Below are 22,043 nucleotides of genomic sequence, written 5' to 3' on the forward strand. Positions count from 1 at the left end.
GCACTTTGGGAGGCCAAGGTGGGCGGATCACAAGGTCAGGAGATCGAGACCATCCTGGCTAACACGGTGAAACCCCGTCTCTACTAAAAATACAAAAAAATTAGCCAGGCGCAGTGGCGGGTGCCTATAGTCCCAGCTACTCCCCAGGCTGAGGCAGGAGAATGGCGTGAACCCGGGAGGCGGAGCTTGTAGTGAGCTGAGATAGCGCCACTGCACTCCAGCCCGGGCAACAGAGAGAGACTCTGTCTCAAAAAAAAAAAAAAAAAAACAAAAACACATTTTTTAATCCAACATTTTGAATAGTTTCTAGTAGGAGGGTACATCTTGCACCATAAGGCCATGCAGATTTATAAAATCAACAATTCTCTCTGAAGTGATGTGAAATAACACGTGAAGATAAATCACTGTGTGTAATTCAGACTTTATTGCTTATTAATTATGTCACTCCACAACATTTTAAGTAAACAGACATTGAGAAAATATACTGGGAGTGTTAAACAGATGACGGCAATATTGATGAGGCTGTTCAAGTGTTTTACATAAGGTAATAAGAGGCACCACCATCACCATCACTCCTAGAAATTTGTACATTTCATATAAAAAGAGTAAAAATAGTTCACTGGCATGTAAGTAGCATCATTCTCTGTAATCTATGAGCCATAATAAGCCTGAACAATTTCAGTCTCCTCAGAGCAAAACAAAGTATTTTATTCCACCAGCAGATGTTTCTTCCAAAACAAAAGACAAACCAATACAACGACAAATACTACCCACACACAACCCTGAAACGTAAGTTGCCATATTCCAGTGGTCCTGAATTTTAACGTTTTGCTCTATATTAATTCAAGAAATAAAATGTGAAACAGTTTTTGAAAATGAGATTAACTCCTTTGCTGTCATTATACTTACCCTATAATTCAAACTATTTAGCTGAAGTCAGTTAATGAGTGAAAACTGCGGACACAGCTCAAACTACTCTTAACTTCTTTAAACGTTTATTGTTCTATCAAAACTCAGACCCAAGCTGCACAGGTGTAACTTGAGGCACTAACAAGCTCCCTACCAGACATAACAGTTTTATGTGTTCTTAAAGCTGGGCGCATATACAAAATCACTGTACAAACACATAAACATCAGAAACTTTTCCTGGTACAAGCAGACCAATAGTTTCCTCTATTATTATTATTTTTAAATCAAGCACGTGTAACAGTTCAGCATATAAAAGACTCCCATGTACATGATTAAAAAGATGCTCAGGTTGAGAAATACATTTGAATACTTGAAAAGACACTCCAAAAAAGAAACAAGACTTGAAATGTGGCTTTATGTTGAACCATTTAGGAGACCTCAGTTATCCAACAACTAAAAGCACACAACAGCAGATAAATAGGATTTTATTAAAATCAATGTCTCCAACAATACAAAAATTAAACATTAAGGCATCTTTTACTCCCATCCTGGTATATGCAAGAGAAATGTTTTAAAGAAGGGCCAGTATTTCTTACTGAAATGCTTTCTAGTGTATTTGGCAGATTTGCTTTTATATTCTCCTATTCTGCATATCACTCAAAGCACTCATGATCAAACATCTTGAACCAAATCAAGAGAAAAGTATAAACAGATATTAAGTTATTAAAGGGAAGCAGTTGACCTTTCAAAAATTAAAAGAAACTACAGAAAGTATCATGTATAAAGTTCAAATACCAGCATTTAAATTTCTCTGAAGCAATTTATGGTTCAGTAATTAAGCAAAAGAAGAGATGAAGACTTAAAGATGAGAAGCCTATTAATATGGATTGCACCATGGAGTAACTGTTCACTGAGTACTCTGCTCCACTGGGATGACAGTTTGAAAAGGGCTTCATCCTCCTTTAAGAAAATAGCGCATCCACCAGGATAAGATCATATAAATTAACACTGATTCTTATTCCCCACGCCTGTTGATTTACGAAGCTCAAGAGGCTTCATAAAGTATACTAAACTAACATTTTCACCTTTTATTAAGGCAAGTTTGTGAAAATAATTTAATACAACCAGATCTCTTCATGAACTTTCAACTTACAACCTTTTTAATGTAAGAAACATACAAAAAATTGTTTTATAAAAAGCCACCTCAATACCAGAAAATAGTAATGAAAGATTTTGAACCCAGTTTTACTTTTTAAAGAATGCTCTTTCCTTGTCTCAAATTCCAAGTGCTACTCACTCATCATCCTTAGAGCCAGTTTTGCTTAACTATAAAAAAAAGAGAGAATATAGTCAACAAGTTTAAGTGATGTTTTCTGAGTTCATTATTTCCATGGAGTATCAAAATTAAACTATAGGCAACAAGGTTCAAGTAACTTAAATCACCTGTAGCTTTTATCACATGTAGCTACTTTTCAACTTCAAGCTCAGCTACTTCAAACAGGTTTCAAAATGTAACCTCGACAAAAATCTAAACTCAACAGAAAGAGGTGGTGGGTAGGTAAGTGGACACTCTTGAAGCTTTCTAGGGAATAAACTGGAACCAAGAATACACCAATAGAAGCACCATCTATAAAATGAATGACATTCTTCAAGTTCTTGTTTTCTATCACACATTCTTTTTTAAATTTTCTAAAAATAATTTTAAATTGTGGTCAAATAAAAAAATACGTAACATAAGATTTACCATCTTAACCAGACAATACATTCTTATGGTTTTGAAAATATAAAAGTCTTATTTTTGCATTGCAGTTTTTTTTCTAAGAAAAATCTTTGGCAGGGGTTGGCAAATTTGGGGTAAAGGGGAGCAGATAAAATACAAAGACGATTCTGATCAGACTAGTGCTCCAGCTACTGAGAAAGGCCACTGCACCTGACAAGAATGCTAGAGGGTGTGGGAAGTTGTGAAAAGCAGAAACTACTAAAGGTGCTGGTTCTCAAATATTTCGGCGCCTGAGGACCTCCTCCCATTCTTAAAATTTTAAAACTTTTTGTAGAGAGGGAGTCTCACCAAGTTTCCCAGATGGTCTTGAACTCCTGGGCTCAAGCAATCCTCCTGCTTAGGCCACCCAAAGTGCTGGGATTACAGGCGTGAGCCACCACGCCGCACCCCAAATCTCTTTATTATCAAGCTCAGTGGAAGACAGCTGGCTTTTCACAAATATGCTTCAACAGTAAATCAGGTATAATGGAAGACAGCTAACAACAACACAGTAGCAGTACTAAGAACAACCTGGGTTAATATGCACATCCTCAACCTACTAATTGAGAACATTCTGGTAAACACAAGAAAATACGTAAACACAAGCACACGTTCTCTTAGTGCTTTAAGAGTATTAGTGACGGCATCATCAAATGTCATGTAGCCTCTGGAAAACGCCAGAGAAGTTTCATAAGGAAATGGGTTAAGGCCAGGCGTGGTGGCTCACACCTGTAATCCCAGCACTTTGGGAGGCTGAGATGGGCGGATCACTTGAGGTCAGGAGTTCGAGACCAGCCTGGCCAATATGGTGAAACCCCTATCTCTACTAAAAATACAAAAATTAGCCGGGTATGGTGGTGCATGCACATAGTCCCAGGCTGAGGTAGAAGAATTGCTTGAACCTGGGAAGTGGAGGTTGCAGTGAGCTGAAATTGCGCTACTGAACTCCAGCTTGGGTGACAGAGCAAGACTCCATCTCAAAAAAAAAAAAAAAAAAAAAAAAAAAGGGTTAAAGGGCACACATCATCTTAGTATTATGATGCAAATAGTGTTGACCTTGCCTACCCTCTGAGACAGTCCCTCAGGGACATCCCAGGAGTCTAAAGCCCACAGTTGGAAACTACTGGCTTAGCATAATAGATTCAGAGACCAAATTATGTCTAAGCGGTAACCTCCTTAAAAATATCTTCTTTCGGGCTGGGCATGGTGGCTCATGCCTGTAATCCCAGCACTTTGGGAGGCCGAGGCAGGTGGATCACCTGAGGTCAGGAGTTCCAAGACCAGCCTGGCCAACATGGTGAAACCCCATCTCTACTAAAAAATACCAAAATTAGCTGGGCGTGGTGGCAAGTGCCTGTAATTCCAGCTACTTGGGAGGCTGAGACAGGAGAATCACTTGAACCCGGGAGGTGGAGGTTGCGGTGAGCTGAGATTCCGCCACTGCACTACAGCCTGGGTGACAAGTGCGAAACTCTGTCTCAAAAACAAACAAACAAGAAAAACAACAAAAAACTTCTTTCATCTCCCAAGATTACTGGATAATTTGAATTTTACTCTTTGTAACAAATTGGAGTTCTATTTATATTAACAGGGACTCTTAAAAATAAAAACTTCTGGAGCTAGGGAAGGAGGAGCACTATCAACACCTTTAGATCAGATTCTTTTTCTTCTCACTTTTGGCTTAAGAGCTGCACTAAGAGAGGCAACATTTTGACTAAGAAAATTACTCATTCTGGAGCACAGTATATTTGGAGGAAAGAATGAATTTAGCTGGTTAGGCTTTATGTTGGTACACGTAGGACACATGAGCATCCATCGAGCATCAGTGAAGAAGGGCCTGGGAAAATGAGAGAATGCCGGAGGCTTCACTCACACAGCCCAGCCGTCTTATACAGGGGAGGAAGAAATACTGCGTTTCTTCCAATTGTAAGTTAGGGCCGCACTCCCAGGAAATAATTTTGTATTAGCTACTGGGAGCACTAAGATTATTTTAAAGTTTCAATAGAAAATGCATTCCATGGAACAAACTGCTGGCTTTCACATAAAGTTTAAGAAAATGGCCAGGGCTGGGTACCGTGGCTCATACCTATAATACTAACACTTTGGGAGGCAGAGGCGAGGGGGATCGCTTGAGGCCATGAGTTTGAGACCACCCTGGTCTACATGGCGAAAGCCCATCTCTATTAAAAACACAAAAATTAGCCAGGTGTGGTGGTGCATGCCTGTAGTCCCAGCTACTTGGGAGGCTGTGGCACGAAAATTGCTTGAACCCAGGAGCAGAGGGTGCAGTAAGCTGAGATTATGCCATTGCACTCCAGCCTGGGTGACAGAGCAAGACTCAACTTCAAAAAAAAAAAAAAAAAAAAAGCCAGGAGCAGTGGCTCATACCAGTAACCCCAGCACTTTGGGAGGCCAAGGTGGGATGATCACTTGAGCCCAGGAGTTCAGAACCAGCAGCCTGGGCAACAAAGTGAGACCCTGTCTCTAGTAAAAATAAAAAAGTTGGGTACTGTGGCCCCCACTACATGTGATGCTGAGGTGAGAGGATCGCCTAATCTGGGGAGGTCAAGGCTGCACTGAGCCATGTTCACGCCACTACACTCCAGCTTGGGCAACAGAACCAGGCCTTGTCTTCAAAAACAAAACAATAACAAAAAACCCAAAACAAAAAACAAAAAGGTTTAAGAACACACTGCTTGTAAATTACCTGTATTTGTGGGTCCTCACTAAAATCCTAGTCTTTAACTACCCTTGCATCACATTAAACACTTCTCACAGTAGTTGTGGCACTAAATGGAATGCAAATTTATTTCATTAAGTCCTACAAAGAGAATTAATTTACTGTGTTAAAAATTAGTTTAAAGTATTTGAAACTACAGCTAATACAAGAAAAATTTGAGACGTGTAGGCAGATAAATTCAAAATGAAAGCAAACAATTTTAAACAAAAACAGAAAATTGTTCTTGGTATGATGAACAACTACGTTTAAGATCTGTCCTTAATAAAACCCACAAAAACTGGGGCCAGGTGTGGTGGCTGACGCCTGTAATCCCAGCACTTTGTGAGGCTGAGGTAGGAGGATCACCTGAGCCCAGGAGGTCAAGACCAGCCTGGGCAACATATCTGTCTCTGCAAATAACGAAAAAAAATTAGCCGGGCATGGTGGCACATGCCTTTGATCCCTGCTAGTCAGGAGGCTGAGGATCACTTAAGCCTGGGAGGTCAAGGCTGCAGTGAGCTGTGATCACGCCACCAGCTAGCCCGGGTGATAGGGCAAGATCCTGTCTCAAAAACAAAAAACTTAAAAGTAATTTCTACTAAGAAAGTAAAACATTCTTTTCTATATCTGGTTTTCTTCAGTTTCCACGTATTGTTGATAACTTGGAGTCATATTTAAGAATCTGCAGTATTTTTTCTTGAGATGGAGTCTCACTCTGTCACCCAGGCTGGAGTGCAGAGGCACGATCTCAGCTTACTGCAACCTCCGTCTCCTGGGTTCAAGCGAATTCTCTTGCCTCAGCCTCCTGAGTAGTTGGGACTGCAGTTGTGTGCCACCATGCTCAGCTAATTTTTGTAGGGTTTCACCATGTTGGCCAGGCTAGTCTTGAACTCCTGACCTCAGGTGATCCAACCACCTTGACCTCCCAAAGTGCTGGGATTACAGGTGTGAGCCACTGTGCCCTAAGCATCTGCATTCTTAAGATGTACTTACATAGTCATACTATATTGTAGTTGTAACTTCTGCAAATTTTCCATTATTTAAAAAAAAAAAAAAGGATCTAAAATTGAGAGTGTAGGGAAGAGAAGAATGTAAAAGGTATTTCAAAAATACTTACATGCTGAATGTAAAAAAGAAACAGACATCCCAGTAAATTTCAAAGGTTGTGAAGGGGAAAACAAAAAATGAGAATTTCATTATTTGCTGGTAATAATCATAACAAGTTCAAAGACTAGAATATAAATGTTATATACCTTAACAACATCAACCCAGTTCCAGCCTCGAGGAAGTTCTCCTTTGTGATCTAGAAGACAAAAAATAGTAACTTTATTTCTAAGACCAACCAACTAGCTTTAAATTAATATTCTAAATAATATGTAATAATATAAGATTTTATATACTATTGTTCACAAATAGGTTAAAAATTTAAATGACATATTACTAAGTTGGAAAAAGAGTTTATCATTATGAATCGATACTGTTCTCCTGGGAATACTTGCAAAATATTTTAGGTATACTCCTTTTTTACATTTATGGTATTGCTATCCAAGACAAAACCTGATATCAAGGAAAAAATACGGAGATGCGTTGGTAATGCCAGGAAGAGCAGTTAATCCATTTATTAGTTTCATGCATTTGGATGAAGCTACTGCTTTATATAAGGTCACTGTTTATTTAAGTAAGAAGTTGTATTGCTCTGTTTAATACATTAGTATTTCACACCCAGAAGCTAGGCTTAAGACAGGAGGACTCACAAATATATGTTTGGCTTGGCTTCAAGACTAAGAGGAGGGCTGGCTAACTTATGTATTAGTTGCTATGCTCTGATAAAATATTCATTATTTAATCTAACATTCTTTAAAAAGGGCTTTAATCTGTTGGGATTGCTTGGAAACTAGCTTATAATTCATTCATGTACAAAGTGCTTTTATTCCTTTAACAGAATATTCAAACTTAAAGAATAGTTTAACAAATACTATCTAAAAATTCTTCAATTTAAAATGGCTTGATTTCCTTTATGCTTGATGTATAACACACACATCTCAACTTTATGAAACCTTCAAAATTTACACTCAAAATAAGTACATTATATGAATTTTCCAGCTAGGGAAAAAGAAATTAACCCATGATACTTATAGGAGAGAAGCAATATTATTGGAGCTCAATTTTAGATGCTATTGGTTCTTTTCTCTTTCATGCCAAGAAGAATCGTATCCCACTGGTTACTGGTTATAGGGGGCACATCCCAGTTTTGGTTAACTAAAACTTAGCCACAGTGCCGTGGTTGTCCCATTAACATTTTATTTAGAATGAAAGCTCCAAGTCACAAACTCCTATACTGTCATTATAGGAGGGCAATGGCTTTAGGTGGGCATCATCAAAGAGATGAAGGTAGGGAGATATTAATGAAACAGAGTGATCACAGGTCATCACGTATGAAGGCAACAGTACCTCACTGACATAGACGCTACAACATTCAAAGAGAGATAAACCAAACTCTTGACAACAGACTGTAATGGCTAACAACTTACTGTTTCAGTTGTCTTTATACTTTAATGCTGCTCTGACATTAGGTAGAATGAATTCCTACATTTTTTTTATTTCACAAACCATTACCATTTCAAAAATGTTTTTTGGGGACAAACACAGAGTTGCTATTTGCCATAGACAGACATTAAATAGAACATAAATCACAGAAAACCTGCCATTCCATTGCAAAAGAAAGGGCATTTAAAAGGCCCTCACCAGGCCGGACACAGTGGCTCAAGCCTGTAATCCCAGCACTTTGGGAGGCCGAGGCGGGCAGATCATGAGGTCAGGAGATTGAGATCAGCCTGGCCAATATGGTGAAACCCCATCTCTACAAAAAATATAAAAATTAGCCAGGTGTGGTGGCACATGCCTGTAGTCTCAGCTACTCAGGAGGCTGAGGCAGGACAATTGCCTGAACCCAGGAGGTGGTAGTTGCGGTGAGCCAAGATCCGGCCACTGCACTCCAGAGCCAGATAGAGCGAGACTCTGTCTCAAAAAAAAGAGGCCCTCACCAAAATAAAAGGGTCTGTTCTTCTCAAGAGAAACTTTTAACCTCACATAGTAGCACACACATAGATACAAATGACAATGTCCTCATTTGCCCGGTGAAAAAGTTTACAGACTGTTAATCAATTTGCAAGTTTTCAGGTTAAATAAAGAAAAGCAATCAAATATTACTGTTGGTATGAGCTGGAGTTTATAATCTTCTTCTAAAGAATTCTTGTTTAGAACATATGAGAATTCTGTTCTCAAATATTATTGTTGTATAAATAAGTTAACTACAGGCAAAAATGTTAAATTATTTATCACACTAACACCTAATGGTATACCAGTATTCATTTCAAATGAAAGCTGTATTTCAAAAAATTTTTAATAACACACAGCTAATAAAGAGGTAAACACAATCCCAAACATGTTAGAGCTCCAGGTAGAACGTGTTTTTGTAGACTATTTGAATGTTCCTCAACCTCTAGACTCATTTATACTTTGCCACTCAGTTACCTTTTTTTTCAAATGGCGACCTCTTGTGATGAAGTAGTAGTAAAGATTTTCTTTTTTTTTTTTTTTTTGAGACAGAGTTTTGCTGTTGTTGCCCAGCCTAAAGTGCAGTGGCACAATCTTGGCTTGCTGCAACGGCTGCCTCCTGGGTTCAAGCGATCCTCCTGCCTCAGCCTCCCGAAATATTTTCAATATACATATGTGACCCAAAAGTTCACTGGCCCAAATGCTCCAAGAAAGAGTAGAGAATTAATCTAGATATAGCCACCAGATCACACTAAAAAGCAATCCATTTATCTGGGTTATAAAAGAAAAAGAACAGCCGGGTGTGGTGGCTCACACTTGTAACCCAGCACTTTGGGAGGCAGAGGCAGGCAGATCACCTGAGGTCAGGAGTTCAAGAGCAGCCTGGCCAATATGGTGAAACCCCGTCTCTACTAAAAATACAAAAATTAGCCGGGTGTGGTGGCATGTGCCTGTAGTCCCAGCTACTCAGGAGGCTGAGGCAGGAGAACTGCTTGAACCTGGGAGGTGGAGGTTGCAGTGAGCTGAGATCATGCCACTGCACTCCAGCCTGGGCGACAGAGCAAGACTCAGTCTAAAAAAAAAAAAAAGAGAAAAGAAACACACACAAACCTGTTTTGTCTGCCAGCTTACGCTTCTGGGCTTTGGAAAGTTGTTCTTTTTTGTCTTTTTTCTTACTTGATGGGGCTGTATTAGGAGTTTCAATTGAGATGATATTGCTTATCGATGTCTAAAAAAAAGAAACAATTATCAGCCTCATACCTTACAACTTGTGTTACACTAAATACAGCTATACCCTGAAGTGGGTTGATAATTTTTGCATTGATGAAATAAAAGAATCCTGTATTAGATGATTAATTTTTAAAATCAGGTGCCCTGAACACATTATTGGTTTCACTTTTTTAAAAGTTCAGATCAAAGGACGTCATATTAGTTCAATTGTTATAACCAACATCCTGGGAAGGAAGATCTGATTATCAGCATTATGTTCAAGATCTGAGGTTGTAAGGTAGTTTTACAATTCAATTAACTTGCTATTATTTGGAAATTCAATTAAAACCTTTTTTTTCTTTACAGAGCTATTTCTCACTGTGAATATTTGACAGTTTAAACATGTCTTTAGAAAAATCACATGTGCCTACCTAGAACATCCTGGTTTCCAGAAGAAAAAATGTAAGACACTTGGATTAATGTAGTCAGGGTATATGATAGCTAAAATTTAAAACACTTACTAGGTCTAAGCACTGCTGCAAATGTTTTCCACATACCACACATTTGATCCTCACCACAATCTTAGGAGGTCGATACTACATAACCCCCATTTTACAGATGAGGAACTGAGCACAGAAAGATTAAGAAACTTGCCCAAAGTCACAGAGTTGGTAAGTGGTGCAGTGATGTGAACCCAGGCAGTCTAGCCCAGAGTCCATGATCTTAGCTACCACCCTCCACTGCTCCTCCAGTTGCCTCTTGGGGTTCTGTGCCCTGTTGGGAATGTGAAAGCCAAAACCACTCAAACAGAAAACAGGCCTTGCTGCCAAAAGGTTACCACTGGGGGTTCACAAGACAACACTAAATTATACTGAACCACTCAAAGTCTTTTAGTTTTTAGTGCATGATGTGGTGCAAAGGGGTCTCATACACAGTTGTTTAAGGCCATGAAAGAAATATTTCCTAAAACTATTCTAGAAATAATAATAAAACAATTTTTTCTATTCAATAAAGTTTCCACATGCTGCAACACCTACAAATTGAACTGTGGCAAGACTACTTACAACAAAACAAGCCTCATGGAGAAAGCAATTTCATACTTATTTTAGCACTGCATAAGAGATCCCTTAGCTGTCTAAGCTTTATGAAGAGATTAGACAAATACTGGTCTTTGATAAAGGATAAAAATCTAGAGAATATAATATCATTTTCTAGGTTAAATAGAAAAAATCTGAAATTCATTGTTCTTATTTAACTCAGGGGTAACTCTCACTTTAACAAAGTCTTCTTCCAATTCTGAATATATATTAACTAGTACAAATTTATTACTAACAGCAAAACCAAAACAACAAAAGAATCTGGCAAAAAAATAATCACACACTCACTGCGGAATTAATGGGATTGTGATGCTCCATGAACTGCTCTTTATTGTCTTTGGCATATTCAAACAATGTATAGGTCATCGCGGTTCCCAGATTAGCGTCCACTGCTTCCTGCAGCTTGGCTAATATACTCTGCTTTACAGCAGACGATCTACAATACACAGCAAAAAAACCTTACTGAGAGAAAAGTGTAACAGAGCGTGAAATGAAAAGCAGTAAAAACAAGACACTACTCACATGGTGTTGTTAAAAAAAGCGTTCATAGATAGAATTGGAGGTGTTTGGGGATATGTTTCTGTCCAGGAAATCTCTATTAAGAAGGCTTTGGGATCACCATTTTCACCTATCTGAAGAGAAGGGGAAATCTTAGGCTTGTAGAAAGTGATAAAAAGACAGAAAACTAAATTATAATCTTCAAAAGGGTGAATTCTTTCCAATACTCATGCTCAGATCAGAAATGTAATATTCTGAAAAGTACAGGGATACAGGCTAGGAACGAGCAGGGGTGAAAGGAGTCACAGGACAGTCTGATTTTAATTTAGTCCTAGCATGCCTTCATAGGTTCAGTTTATGCCCATGTCCTGTCCCTAACCAGCCTACCAGCTTTTCTAGTACCACGCCTACATCTTAGGGAGTTTTTAGTGTTTTCACCAGTTTTCTGAGGATGAAAGTAAGACATCAACTTATCCGTGGGATACAGAAAGAGAATGGACAAAAGTAATTCACAAACTCGACACACCTCATCTTTGTTTTAAGTTATCCAACTGCTAAATCCCAAGAGGCACAACCCCAAGAGGTGTAAGAAAATGAAATTTAAAACTGAGAGAAAGAAGGAAAAGGCAAAGGATAAGGGAAAGGAATGCCTTCAGCTGATAACAATTTCTGAATAAAGACACTCTTCTTTTGCTCTGCCAACTTTTTATTTAAACATTTTTAATCTTAATAGAAATAGTATTTCTATTGAAATAGTATAATGAACACTCACTGACATTGATCTTATTCACCAAATACTTTTTGCCCCATTTACTTTATCCATGCCCCTTTCCACCATAGCATCAACTCCTCCTCTCCCCAATGTGATTTTTTCCCCCTTTGGTTTTTGCTGAAACATTTAACAGTAATGAAATTTCCTCAATATTTGAGTAAAGTATCTTAAGAAAAGGACAATCTTCTTCATAACCACAAGATCATTATTACACCCAAGAAATTCAACATTGGTACAAAAATACTACCTAATGCATAAACTATATTAAAAACTACCCAATCATATCTAAAGTGTCCTTTAATAGGCATCATCCCAATCCACAAATCCATAATCCATTGAGGGATCATGGATTGCACTGGGTTGCTCTGCCTCTTTATTCTGCTTTAATTTAGAACAGTCTCCAGCCTTCTCCCCTGCCTTTTTTTTTTTTTGAGATAGGGTCTCACTCAATTGCCCAGGCTGGGGTGCAGTGGCATGATCACAGCGGTTGCAGTGAGCTGAGACTGTGCCACTGCACTCCAGCCCAGGCGACAGAGCAAGAGTCTGTGGCAAAAGTGAAAAAATAAAAAAAGAAATCAGCTGGGTATGGTGGCTCATGCCTGTAATCTCAGCACTTTGGGAGGCTGAGGTGGGCGGATCACCTGAGCTCAAGAGATCGAGACCATCCTGGCCAACACAGTGAAACCCCGTCTCTACTGAAAACACAAAAATTAGCCAGGCGTGGTGGCGCGTGCCTGTAGTCCCAGCTACTCGGGAGGCTGAGGCAGGAGAATCGCTTGAACCCAGGAGGCGGAGGTTGCAGTGAGCTGAGATCGCACCACTGCACTGCGGCCTGGCGACAGAACAAGACTCCGTCTCAAAAAAAAAAAAACCACAAAAACCTCCCACCTCAGTCACTCAAGTAGCTGGCATATGCCCTATGCCAGACTAATTTTAAAAAACTTTCGGTAGAGATAAGGTCTCCCTATGTTGCCCGGGCTGGTCTCGAACTCCTGAGCTCAAGTGATCTTCCTGCCTCAGCCTCCCAAAGTGCTAGGATTATAGGCATGAGCCACTGTGCCTGGCTTCCCTTGCCTTTTAAACCAAAAATAATACAGGCTAATTTTCTTATATAATGTCCCCAGATCTGAACTCATTCAAATTAAACATTTTTGGTAAGAAAACTATAGAGGTGATGTGGCATCCTCCCATAGCACCATATAAGGAGGCACACAAGATCTTCCAGAATCATCACTGGTGACGCTAAGATTGATCACATGGTTAAGGTGATCTTCTCCAGATCTCTTCAACGTAAACCTTTTCCTTTTGTAATTAAGGAATAATCTCACTGGGTGAGGTGGCTCATGTCTGTAATCCCAGCTCTTTGGGAAGCTGAGGCGGGAGGATTACTTGAGGCCTAGAGTTAGAGACCAGCCTGGGCAACATAGCAGGACCTGTCTCTATTAAAAAAAAAATCATCATCTGTGGGGCAACTCTACAGTTGTTTCTCAACAACCTTTCACCCAAAGGCTTTAGCCTTCATTAACAGTCCTCAATGGTAACTGAATCAACTATCATACTGGTGGTTGCAAAATGGTGATTTTCTAGTAAAACTATGGAATGATACATGAATCAACATCTCATCCTTGCACAGGCTATGCTAATCTCCTCTGTATTGTTATTAAAATAAATGTAGGGATCTACTGATAGACCTGGATAAGGATTATCTCCATAATAGATGTCATTGGTTTATGTTTATTTATTTATTTATTTATTTTTTTGAGACGGAGTCTCGCTCTGTCACCCGGGCTGGAGTGCAGTGGCGCGATCTCGGCTCACTGCAAGCTCCGCCTCCCGGGTTCCCGCCATTCTCCTGCCTCAGCCTCCCGAGTAGCTGGGACTACAGGCGCCCGGCTAATTTTTTGTATTTTTAGTAGAGACGGGGTTTCACCATGGTCTCGATCTCCTGACCTTGTGATCCGCTCGTCTCGGCCTCCCAAAGTGCTGGGATTACAGGCGTGAGCCACCGCGCCCGGCCATGTTTTAAACATAGATGATAAGAAGTAGGCCGGGCGTGGTGGCTCAAGCCTGTAATCCCAGCACTTTGGGAGGCCGAGACGGGCGGATCACGAGGTCAGGAGATCGAGACCATCCTGGCTAACACCGTGAAACCCCGTCTCTACTAAAAAATACAAAAAACTAGCCGGGCGACGAGGCGGGCGCCGTAGTCCCAGCTACTCGGGAGGCTGAGGCAGGAGAATGGCGTAGACCCGGGAGGCGGAGCTTGCAGTGAGCTGAGATCCGGCCACTGCACTCCAGCCTGGGCGACAGAGCGAGACTCCGTCTCAAAAAAAAAAAAAAAAAAAAAAAAAAAAAAAAAAAAAAAGAAGTGATACAAGTTACCTGCTTCATGCAATCGCCACGTCCTTTCTCATGGTGCATTTAGGAATAAATTATCACATGCCTCACACTGTGCTGGGTACTGAAGATACAAAGATAGAAACAAGGCCATTCCTATCTTCAAGACAGATATTTATATAATTTACAAAACTGCAATATGAATAATAATTCCAAAGTAACAAAACAAAGTATGAAGAAATGGGGAATGGCTAATTCTGATTCAAAGTCAGAGCAGACACAGGAGACATGGCCCAAATATTAATGTGTCACAGAGGAGGCCTGAGCTAGGCCTTAAAGGAGAGGCAGGGGCATAATGGACCTGAGGTGAGGGAAAGATTAAACAGTGTGTGCAAAAGCACAGTACTAGAAAAAAATAACGGGGGAAAATCTAACAACCCATTATGTCTAAGGCAGGAGAGTGGTGGGGAAAGTTTGGAGAGACAGAAACAAACAGAAGGATTTGGAGTGTCATGTGAAAAAATTTAGTCCTCATTTTATAGGCAAGAGGAACCCATGGAGAAACATTCTTTTTTTTTTTTTTTTTTTGAGATGGAGTCTCGCTGTCACCCAGGCTGGAGTGCAGTGGCCGGATCTCAGCTCACTGCAAGCTCCGCCTCCCGGGTTCACGCCATTCTCCTGCCTCAGCCTCCCGAGTAGCTGGGACTACAGGCGCCCGCCACCTCGCCCGGCTAGTTTTTTGTATTTTTTTAGTAGAGACGGGGTTTCACCACGTTAGCCAGGATGGTCTCGATCTCCTGACCTCGTGATCCGCCCGTCTCGGCCTCCCAAAGTGCTGGGATTACAGGATTGAGCCACTGCGCCCGGCCTGGAGAAACATTTTTGAACAAGAGAATGGGATGACAGATGTTTCAGACAGCCAGCTAGTACTGTTGGAGGACTAATGGTGGAGTATAAGGGGGAAGCTAAAGAAAGTACTAAATCAAGGAAGTCAACTAGAAGGCTACCAGACTATTCTGTGCAAGAACTGAGTAGTGTGACTTAGGACACAGGCAGAACTTTACCCCTGACCCTTTGACTATCAACACACTGTCTCCTAATCTCATGTCTCATTCCTCTTAAATCCATGCTATGGGTCACATCAGTGTCTGTCTGATAGTACATATAAATGTCCTGCAGCATTCTGCACGGTGTGCTCTAAATCACTGCCATGGTGAATGAGACATTTAGGAAAGTATAGGGAAATTCTCAACCTCCCATTTGCTAAGGAGAGAGTAATAACTGGATTCAAATAGAAGGGCCTAGGACTTAGATCCACTGTTAACTCGAGACATTTGAGGTCCCTGGTCATTATATACTTGGAGATGGTGTAAGGACTGTTAAGCTTGAAAGGGAATTGAGAACAGAAACTTATTTTCTGTGATGGTCATCCATCGATCCTGCATAAGGATCATTTCTCATAGTTTAAATTGTGACAATGTTAATAATAACTGTAAATCTTTTCCAAAAACTTTCCCATTTCGCTACTTATAATCATTTGCTTTTTTTTGCGTCCTGCTCTGTCGCCCAGACTGGCGTACAGTAGCACAATCTCTGCTCACTGGAACCTCCGCCTCCCGGGTTCAAGCAATTCTCCTGCCTCGGCCTCCCAAGTAGCTGGGATTACAGGTGTGCACCATCATGCCTGGCTAATTTTTGTATTTTTAGTAGAGACAGGGTTTCACCACGCTGGCCAGGCTGGTCTTGAACTCCTGACCTCAGGTGATCCACCTGCCTCAGCCTCTCAAAGTTCTCAGATTAAAGGTGTGGGCCACTGTGCCCCGCCTACTTATAATCATTTGAATAAAAGGTTTATATGACTTATTTACAAAATAAAATACTGTTACTATTTTTTTTTTTTTTGAGACAGAGTCTCACTCTGTCACAGTGGCGTGATCTCGGCTCATTGCAAGCTCTGCCTCCCAGGTTCACGCTATTCTCCTGCCTCAGCCTCCCGAGTAGCTGGGACTATAGGCACGGGCCACCATGCCCGGCTAATTTTTTGTATTTTTAGTAGAGATGGGGTTTCACCATGTTGGCCAGGCTGGTCTTGATCTCCTGACCTTGTGATCCACCCACCTAGGCCTCCCAAAGTGCTGGGATTACAGGCGTGAGCCACCGCGCCCAGCCCTACTGTTACTATTTTATGTTAAAGATAAGATCACATAATTTTTAAGGTTTTTTCCATTTCTAACAGCTTATGATTCTGGTACAATAAAAACAAGTTTATCCTGGTTTTTTAAAAGTTTCTGAACTAAGTTTTCAAATGTTAAAAATGACTGATGTTTGGGTGATGTTTCCATTTAAATGCTATAGAAAATACAGACATAATAAATTTAAACAAGTTTAAAAAACAAAATAAGAATTTTTAGCCACTTTTAGTCTTTTCTAGCAAAGTTCTAAATGCTCTTACTCATGCCATGTCTTACCCTATATTGAAAAGAAACCGGACTTAATTCCCGGAAACTTTCATCTCCTTCATAAATAGAGCGTAATGCTTCTAGTTCCATCTGAAATAAAGAACTGAATGAGTTTTGTTTAGTGGCATAAATGAATTAGAAATAGAGGGTCTTTACTTTCTCATTCAAGCCCACTCAACTATGTAAAGCTTGACTAACTTACATACCTTAGATACTTACCACACAGGTGCATGCAGCAACACATGACAAAATTACTACCAATGATACTTTCAAACTCTGTGTCAGGCACTGCTAAACACTGTACAATGTATTATCGCACTGACTTCTCCCATCAACCCTGTCAAGAGGCTCCTATTATTTTCTCCTTCCTACGGAGGCAAGAAGTCTCCGCTTAAAGCCACTCCAGAGCAAGTGCTCTCAGCACCCTGCTGAAGAGGAACCTGGGTGCAAACAGCATTAAACCTGAAAATAAGAACTATGAAAAACAATACTTTCCCATTATTTACACACATTTCTTTTATATGTAATCCTTCCCACAGTGATACAAAGCTTTAAAAAAACACCTAAGGGCAAGAAAAATAACTTGAAGAAAAAGGCTGACAAGTATCTCCCCGAGATGAGACAGGACTGTCAGAGAAAATGTAACTAGTAATCCTTGCTTGGACATAGTTCTTAGAACATTTTGGTATTACAACTGAGAAGTTCATCACTGTGATCACTGACGAATACCCGAGAAAATAAGTAAAGAAAGACTGCACTTGGGTACACGTTTGAGTTTTTCAAAAAGATGCAAGTCATGAGTTCTACAAACTAAAGATGGTGAAAGTGGGCTTGATCTACAGCCAAAATTTTAGAAAAGAAATTATTGGATGGGCGTGGTGGCTCACGCCTGCAATCCCAACACTTTGGGAGGCCGAGGCGGGCGGATCACTTGAGGTCAGGAATTCGAGGTCAGCCTGGCCAACATGGTGAAACCCCATCTCTACTAAAAATACAAAAATTAGCTGGGCGTGGTGATGGGCACCTATAGTCCCAGCTACTCAGGAGGCTGAGGCAGGAGAATCGCTTGAACCCGGGAGGTGGAGGTTGCAGTGAGCCGAGATCAGGCCACTGCAATCCAACCTGGGCTGCAGAGCGAGACTCTGTCTCAAAAACAGCAATAACAACAGCAAAAAGAAATTATTGAAGAAATAGTGTGTGAGGAACTGGGAGATGAAGGAGTAGTTCCTAAGACCTAGCAAGCATATGAAAAACAAGATATACTCTTCTTAGAAAGGGAAACTTGATTGGCACGATGAAGAAAGGCATAAAACACCAACTATACAGATTTCAGCCAGGCTCCACAGGTTTCTCTTGCTACCTTTACAGAAAAAAAAAAAAAAAATACAGAAATTCAAGCTGGATTCAAGAATAACTAAGATTAGATTAGAACAAAAACCTTACTCAAGATACAGTACTACTCCCGCCCCTAATCCTTTCCCATATTTTAATTAATGACTTGGACAGGTACAAAAATAGAAGGCAAGTTTATTAAATTTGTAGATGACAATTTGTTGGGATGGTGAATAATGCTGATGGCAGAATAAGAACCCAAAAAGTCTTTGAAAAGCAAGCTAATGATGAAATTTAGCAGGTTAAGTAGGACTTGTATTAACACTTAGCTACCTAAATATAGAAATTGAAGATGAAAGACAAATTGCTTGGTATAAAGCACTTAAAAGATTTTAGTTGACAGTAAATTTAACTAGACAAAACAGCATGATGCCACAATTTTGAAACAGGACATTTAAAAGATTAAAATCTGTCCACAGACATGTGATTCCAGGATAGTGAAGAAATGAACAAAGAATGGATATGTGAAGACAAGCTAAAAGGAACCACTTCATCTGAGAAGAGGTGTGAGAAACTGGGCAGGAAACTATCTGCAAAGATCAGAACATCGATCATCTGAAAGAAGAATGAAATTTTCCTGTTAAACTGGAGATTCCTGGGCCCACCACAGAAATTCTCATTCAGTAGGTCTGGGGTGGAGTGCAGGCATCTGTTTTCCAGCAACCATCTAAATGGTTCTAAGGTAGGGGACTATGGTCAAACTCTAAGAAATATTACACTGTATGTTCTTTGCTTTGCAGGGAGACAAAGCTATTAATGTATTCACTTAGAAATTTACCTGGCAAGAATATTTTAGAAGAGATTCAGATATCAACTAGCTAGCTTGTTGGACTTTGGGTTCTCTAAAGGTTAACTTCCAATCCAGAGATTCAATTACATTTATCATGTAAAAGTGGTAAGTTTCAAGCATTATATTCTAAATTAACAGTGAACTTATCTACCACCCAGTAAAAACTGGTTTCTAGTCCCGATTCTACCACTTACTTACCGTGCAGCCCTGCGGCTATCATCTACCTACCTATCAAAGTTAGAAGGTTCCCCTACAGACGGCCTGTGGCACCCACTCCCAACTCTAATACTGCATGATTCAATGTCAAAATGGCATCTCACCAGGAAATATCTGAGCATAAACCGTAAGCTCAGGTGGTACATGAATGCTCAAAACAGACAGACAGGTAAAAGATTTCCCCAAACAATATGGACAGAAGCATCACTAATGTCATTTTCTTCCATGAGAAATGTAACTAACTCAATTAGCCCTCTACTAGCCAAGAGATTTAAAAAGGTGACCAGACTAAAATTTAAAGGTGATCAGCCTAACTCAGTAAACAGGCACTGAACACATGGGATTCAAGGAGAGGCAAGAGCACTGGATCGTGTACCAAGGACGCTCATCCCTGTTATTAAGGAAACTAGGGGAGACTCCAGGATTTGCAAACATGAAAAATGAGGGGGGAAGAGAGGCAGAGGCGGACTCCTGATCATTCACGCGCGCTTGGGTGGGACCCTGGGGAACTCGGGGCACCCCGGCCGGCTCCGAGGGCGCAGGGCACGTGCCGGGCAGCCCGTCCGGGCACCAGGTCTCACCGGTGCCCGGGGCTGCGCGCTGCGCCCGCGCTGGGAGTGGGCCCTGAGCCGGGTGGCTCACCTCCTGGTCCTCGTTGGCACTCATCGCGCCGGTCGCGGGGCGCCTCCTGAGCGGACGGCTCTCCCAACAACGAAGAGACAGCGCGGGCAGCGGCCCAGAGGCCGGGCGTCCCCCTTTGGCGCCTCGGTTGTGGCGGCGGCACGGCCTTCGCACTGGCAGACGCCAATCGCGTGCGCCCGGGGTCTCGGCAGCGCCCAGCCGCCGGCGGTGGGCTGTGGGATAGGAGCAGGAGCCGCGGCTGGTGGGGCCTGGGAAGTGCGGCGTCTTCCTGACGCTCGGAGGAGCGGCGTAAAGTTCCGGGACAGCGATTGGTGTAGAGCGCTGTCACTCAGGCCCAGAAAGTGCTTCCTGTGCTGGGGGAGGTGGGTACAGGGAAGTCTCGCCTGTTGGAGCTGGCTGTGGGGCTGCAGCGGTGGGGACGGGCCCCAGCGTTCTGTGACATCCCGCCGCCTCCCCTCGTCTTGTCCCGGCTGGCGGCGACAAGCCTCAGCTGCAGCGGGCCCGGGGCGTGGGGCCTGGGTGAGTCCGGGCCGGGAGACCCGCGGGGCGAGGCGGGATCGCAGAGGAAGAGAGCTAACTCTTAACAATGCTGGTTTGGGGGCCTGCGTTTTGCAATCCCATCGACGAGTGCAATCCTGGCACTTCTCTTTTAGACCCAAGGAAAGACGCACCCATTTCTAGGGCTTCCCAGGTTTAAGACAGGGGAATAAGAGGAGGAAGATATCTGCCTTTAGGGACTGCAATGTTACTCCTCTGCCTTTCCTCGCCGGAGCTACCAGAGCGGATACTGCGACCATGGGGGCGGTGTTTCTCCTAGGCTGGGTTGTTTTCTTCTCATCTTTTACATCGAAACATCGTTTCGTCCCCATACTGTCGTTCCTCTTTTGTTCGTTTTGTAGTTGAACATCTCTCAATCCCATTCTCAGCAGCCTTGTGTCCTACACCCTGAACTTCCAGTTAGTTAAAAGAAAAAAAAAGCAACCGCATTAGGTTTTAGGGTTTTTTTAGTTCCCAATTTGATTGGGCCACTTTTCTTACCTCTCACGCTAGTTTCCAGTTTACTTCCCTTGCATTCCTGGATCTCCCATCCATTATTCACCTCCTATAGCTGCGCTTCCTTTCATGTATAGTTTCCTTGGTTGCTCCATTGGCTTCTTCCAGGATATCTGAAAATTTCCCCTTCCAGCCTGTCATTGAGATCCTTTCAGTCTGCGCCTGTGCATATCGGTGTTCTCATTCAAATTCCTTTGCTGCAGAATAAGCACGACCATTTCAAGTGCCATGGGAGAACGTGGCAATAATTTCTGTTACAATTTTCATGCAGTGATTTTGGAACAGATTTCCCATAATTTAGATCTCTGCTGTCCAGTTCTGTAGCCGGTAGCTACATCAGGCATTTGAAATAGGCGAGTCTGAATTGAGTTGTGCCGTGAGTGTAAAATACACACCAGATTTTGAAGACTCGGTACAAAAAAAGGTAAAATATGTCATTAATAACTCCTATATTAGTGTCAGTATGATAATATTTTGGACATACTGTACTGCGTTAAATTGAATATTATTAAAATGAATTCCATCCACGTTTTACTTTTTAATATGACTGCTAGAAAATTTTAATGTATTTATGTGACTTGTATTTGTATTGGATGACACAGTCATTCTTAGTTCCTCTTATTTCAGCTCCATATTCAAAGACCACAGCTATGTCTTTTGGGACTCTGGAGTTATTACAGGAAATGGCCTCTAGTCCAGACTCGTTCATATTAAGCAAAGGTGCCCGTATTGTGTTTTGTTCACGTGTTTTTTGTTGTCGTTGTTGAGACGGAGTCTTGCTGTGTTGCCTAGGCTGGAGTGCAGTGGTGCGATCTCGGTTCACTGCAATCTCTGCCTCCCACGTTCAAGCAATTCTCCTGCCTCATATTCCTGAGTAGCTGGGACTACAGGCGCGCTGTCACCATGCCTAGCTAATTTTTGTATTTTTAGTAGAGACGTGGTTTTACCATATTGGTCAGGCTGGTTTTGAACTCCTGACCTCGTGAATCACCCTCCTTGGCCTCCCAAAGTGCTGGGATTACAGGCGTGAGCCACTGTGCCCAGCCTGGTCACCCCTTTTTAATTTTCATTCCCAAATTACCCAGAACTAGACTGTTTCTTTCTCTGAACATGCAATCCTTTGCCCTCATAGCT

At 41.5% G+C, this 22,043-nt stretch overlaps 2 protein-coding genes and 1 non-coding gene across 8 annotated transcripts in view; 1 reads left to right on the forward strand and 2 right to left on the reverse strand.

Annotated features, from left to right (window-relative positions):
• Positions 1–404: 404 nt before the first annotated feature.
• On the reverse strand, positions 405–20,149 carry RWDD4 (RWD domain containing 4). 6 transcript variants are annotated; one of them, XM_033215778.1, is made up of 8 exons: positions 19,857–20,129; positions 16,826–16,906; positions 11,273–11,378; positions 11,039–11,186; positions 9,555–9,672; positions 6,641–6,690; positions 6,505–6,507; positions 405–2,235 (listed from the first exon to the last, which is right to left on the reverse strand). In XM_033215778.1, the coding sequence occupies exons 3-8, from the start codon at positions 11,296–11,298 to the stop codon at positions 2,203–2,205; spliced, it is 378 nt and encodes a 125-aa protein (XP_033071669.1). In that variant the 5' UTR covers positions 11,299–11,378; positions 16,826–16,906; positions 19,857–20,129; the 3' UTR covers positions 405–2,202. The 6 variants fall into 6 exon arrangements, with proteins under 6 accessions (XP_033071669.1, XP_033071671.1, XP_033071667.1 ...); XM_033215775.1 differs by having other exon boundaries at positions 406–2,235; positions 11,273–11,382; positions 19,857–20,141; XM_033215780.1 differs by lacking the exon at positions 16,826–16,906 and having other exon boundaries at positions 19,857–20,149.
• Positions 13,609–13,712, reverse strand: LOC117086473. Its single transcript, XR_004438382.1, has one exon. It is a non-coding gene; the product is annotated as a U6 spliceosomal RNA (small nuclear RNA).
• Positions 20,150–20,199: 50 nt separating the features above from the next.
• The window catches only part of TRAPPC11 (trafficking protein particle complex 11), a 60,672-nt gene continuing 58,828 nt past the window's right edge, over positions 20,200–22,043 (forward strand). Inside the window, exon 1 of the mRNA XM_033215774.1 lies at positions 20,200–20,375. The gene's annotated coding sequence lies outside the window, so the exon portion shown is untranslated. The remainder of the gene's footprint in view (positions 20,376–22,043) is intronic.

This window comes from Trachypithecus francoisi, unplaced genomic scaffold (genome assembly GCF_009764315.1).
Source record: "Trachypithecus francoisi isolate TF-2019V2 unplaced genomic scaffold, Tfra_2.0 Lachesis_group1, whole genome shotgun sequence".
NCBI classification, from domain to species: domain Eukaryota; kingdom Metazoa; phylum Chordata; class Mammalia; order Primates; family Cercopithecidae; genus Trachypithecus; species Trachypithecus francoisi.

Coding starts and splice junctions, on each gene's coding strand:
- RWDD4 (XM_033215775.1), bottom strand. CDS start 19,880: ATGAGTGCCAACGAGGACCAGGAG. Junction 11,187..11,272: donor GCTTTTTTTAACAACACCAT/GTGAGTAGTGTC, acceptor TGTGTATTGTAG/ATCGTCTGCTGTAAAGCAGA. Junction 9,673..11,038: donor ACAATCCCATTAATTCCGCA/GTGAGTGTGTGA, acceptor TCTTTTTTTTAG/ACATCGATAAGCAATATCAT.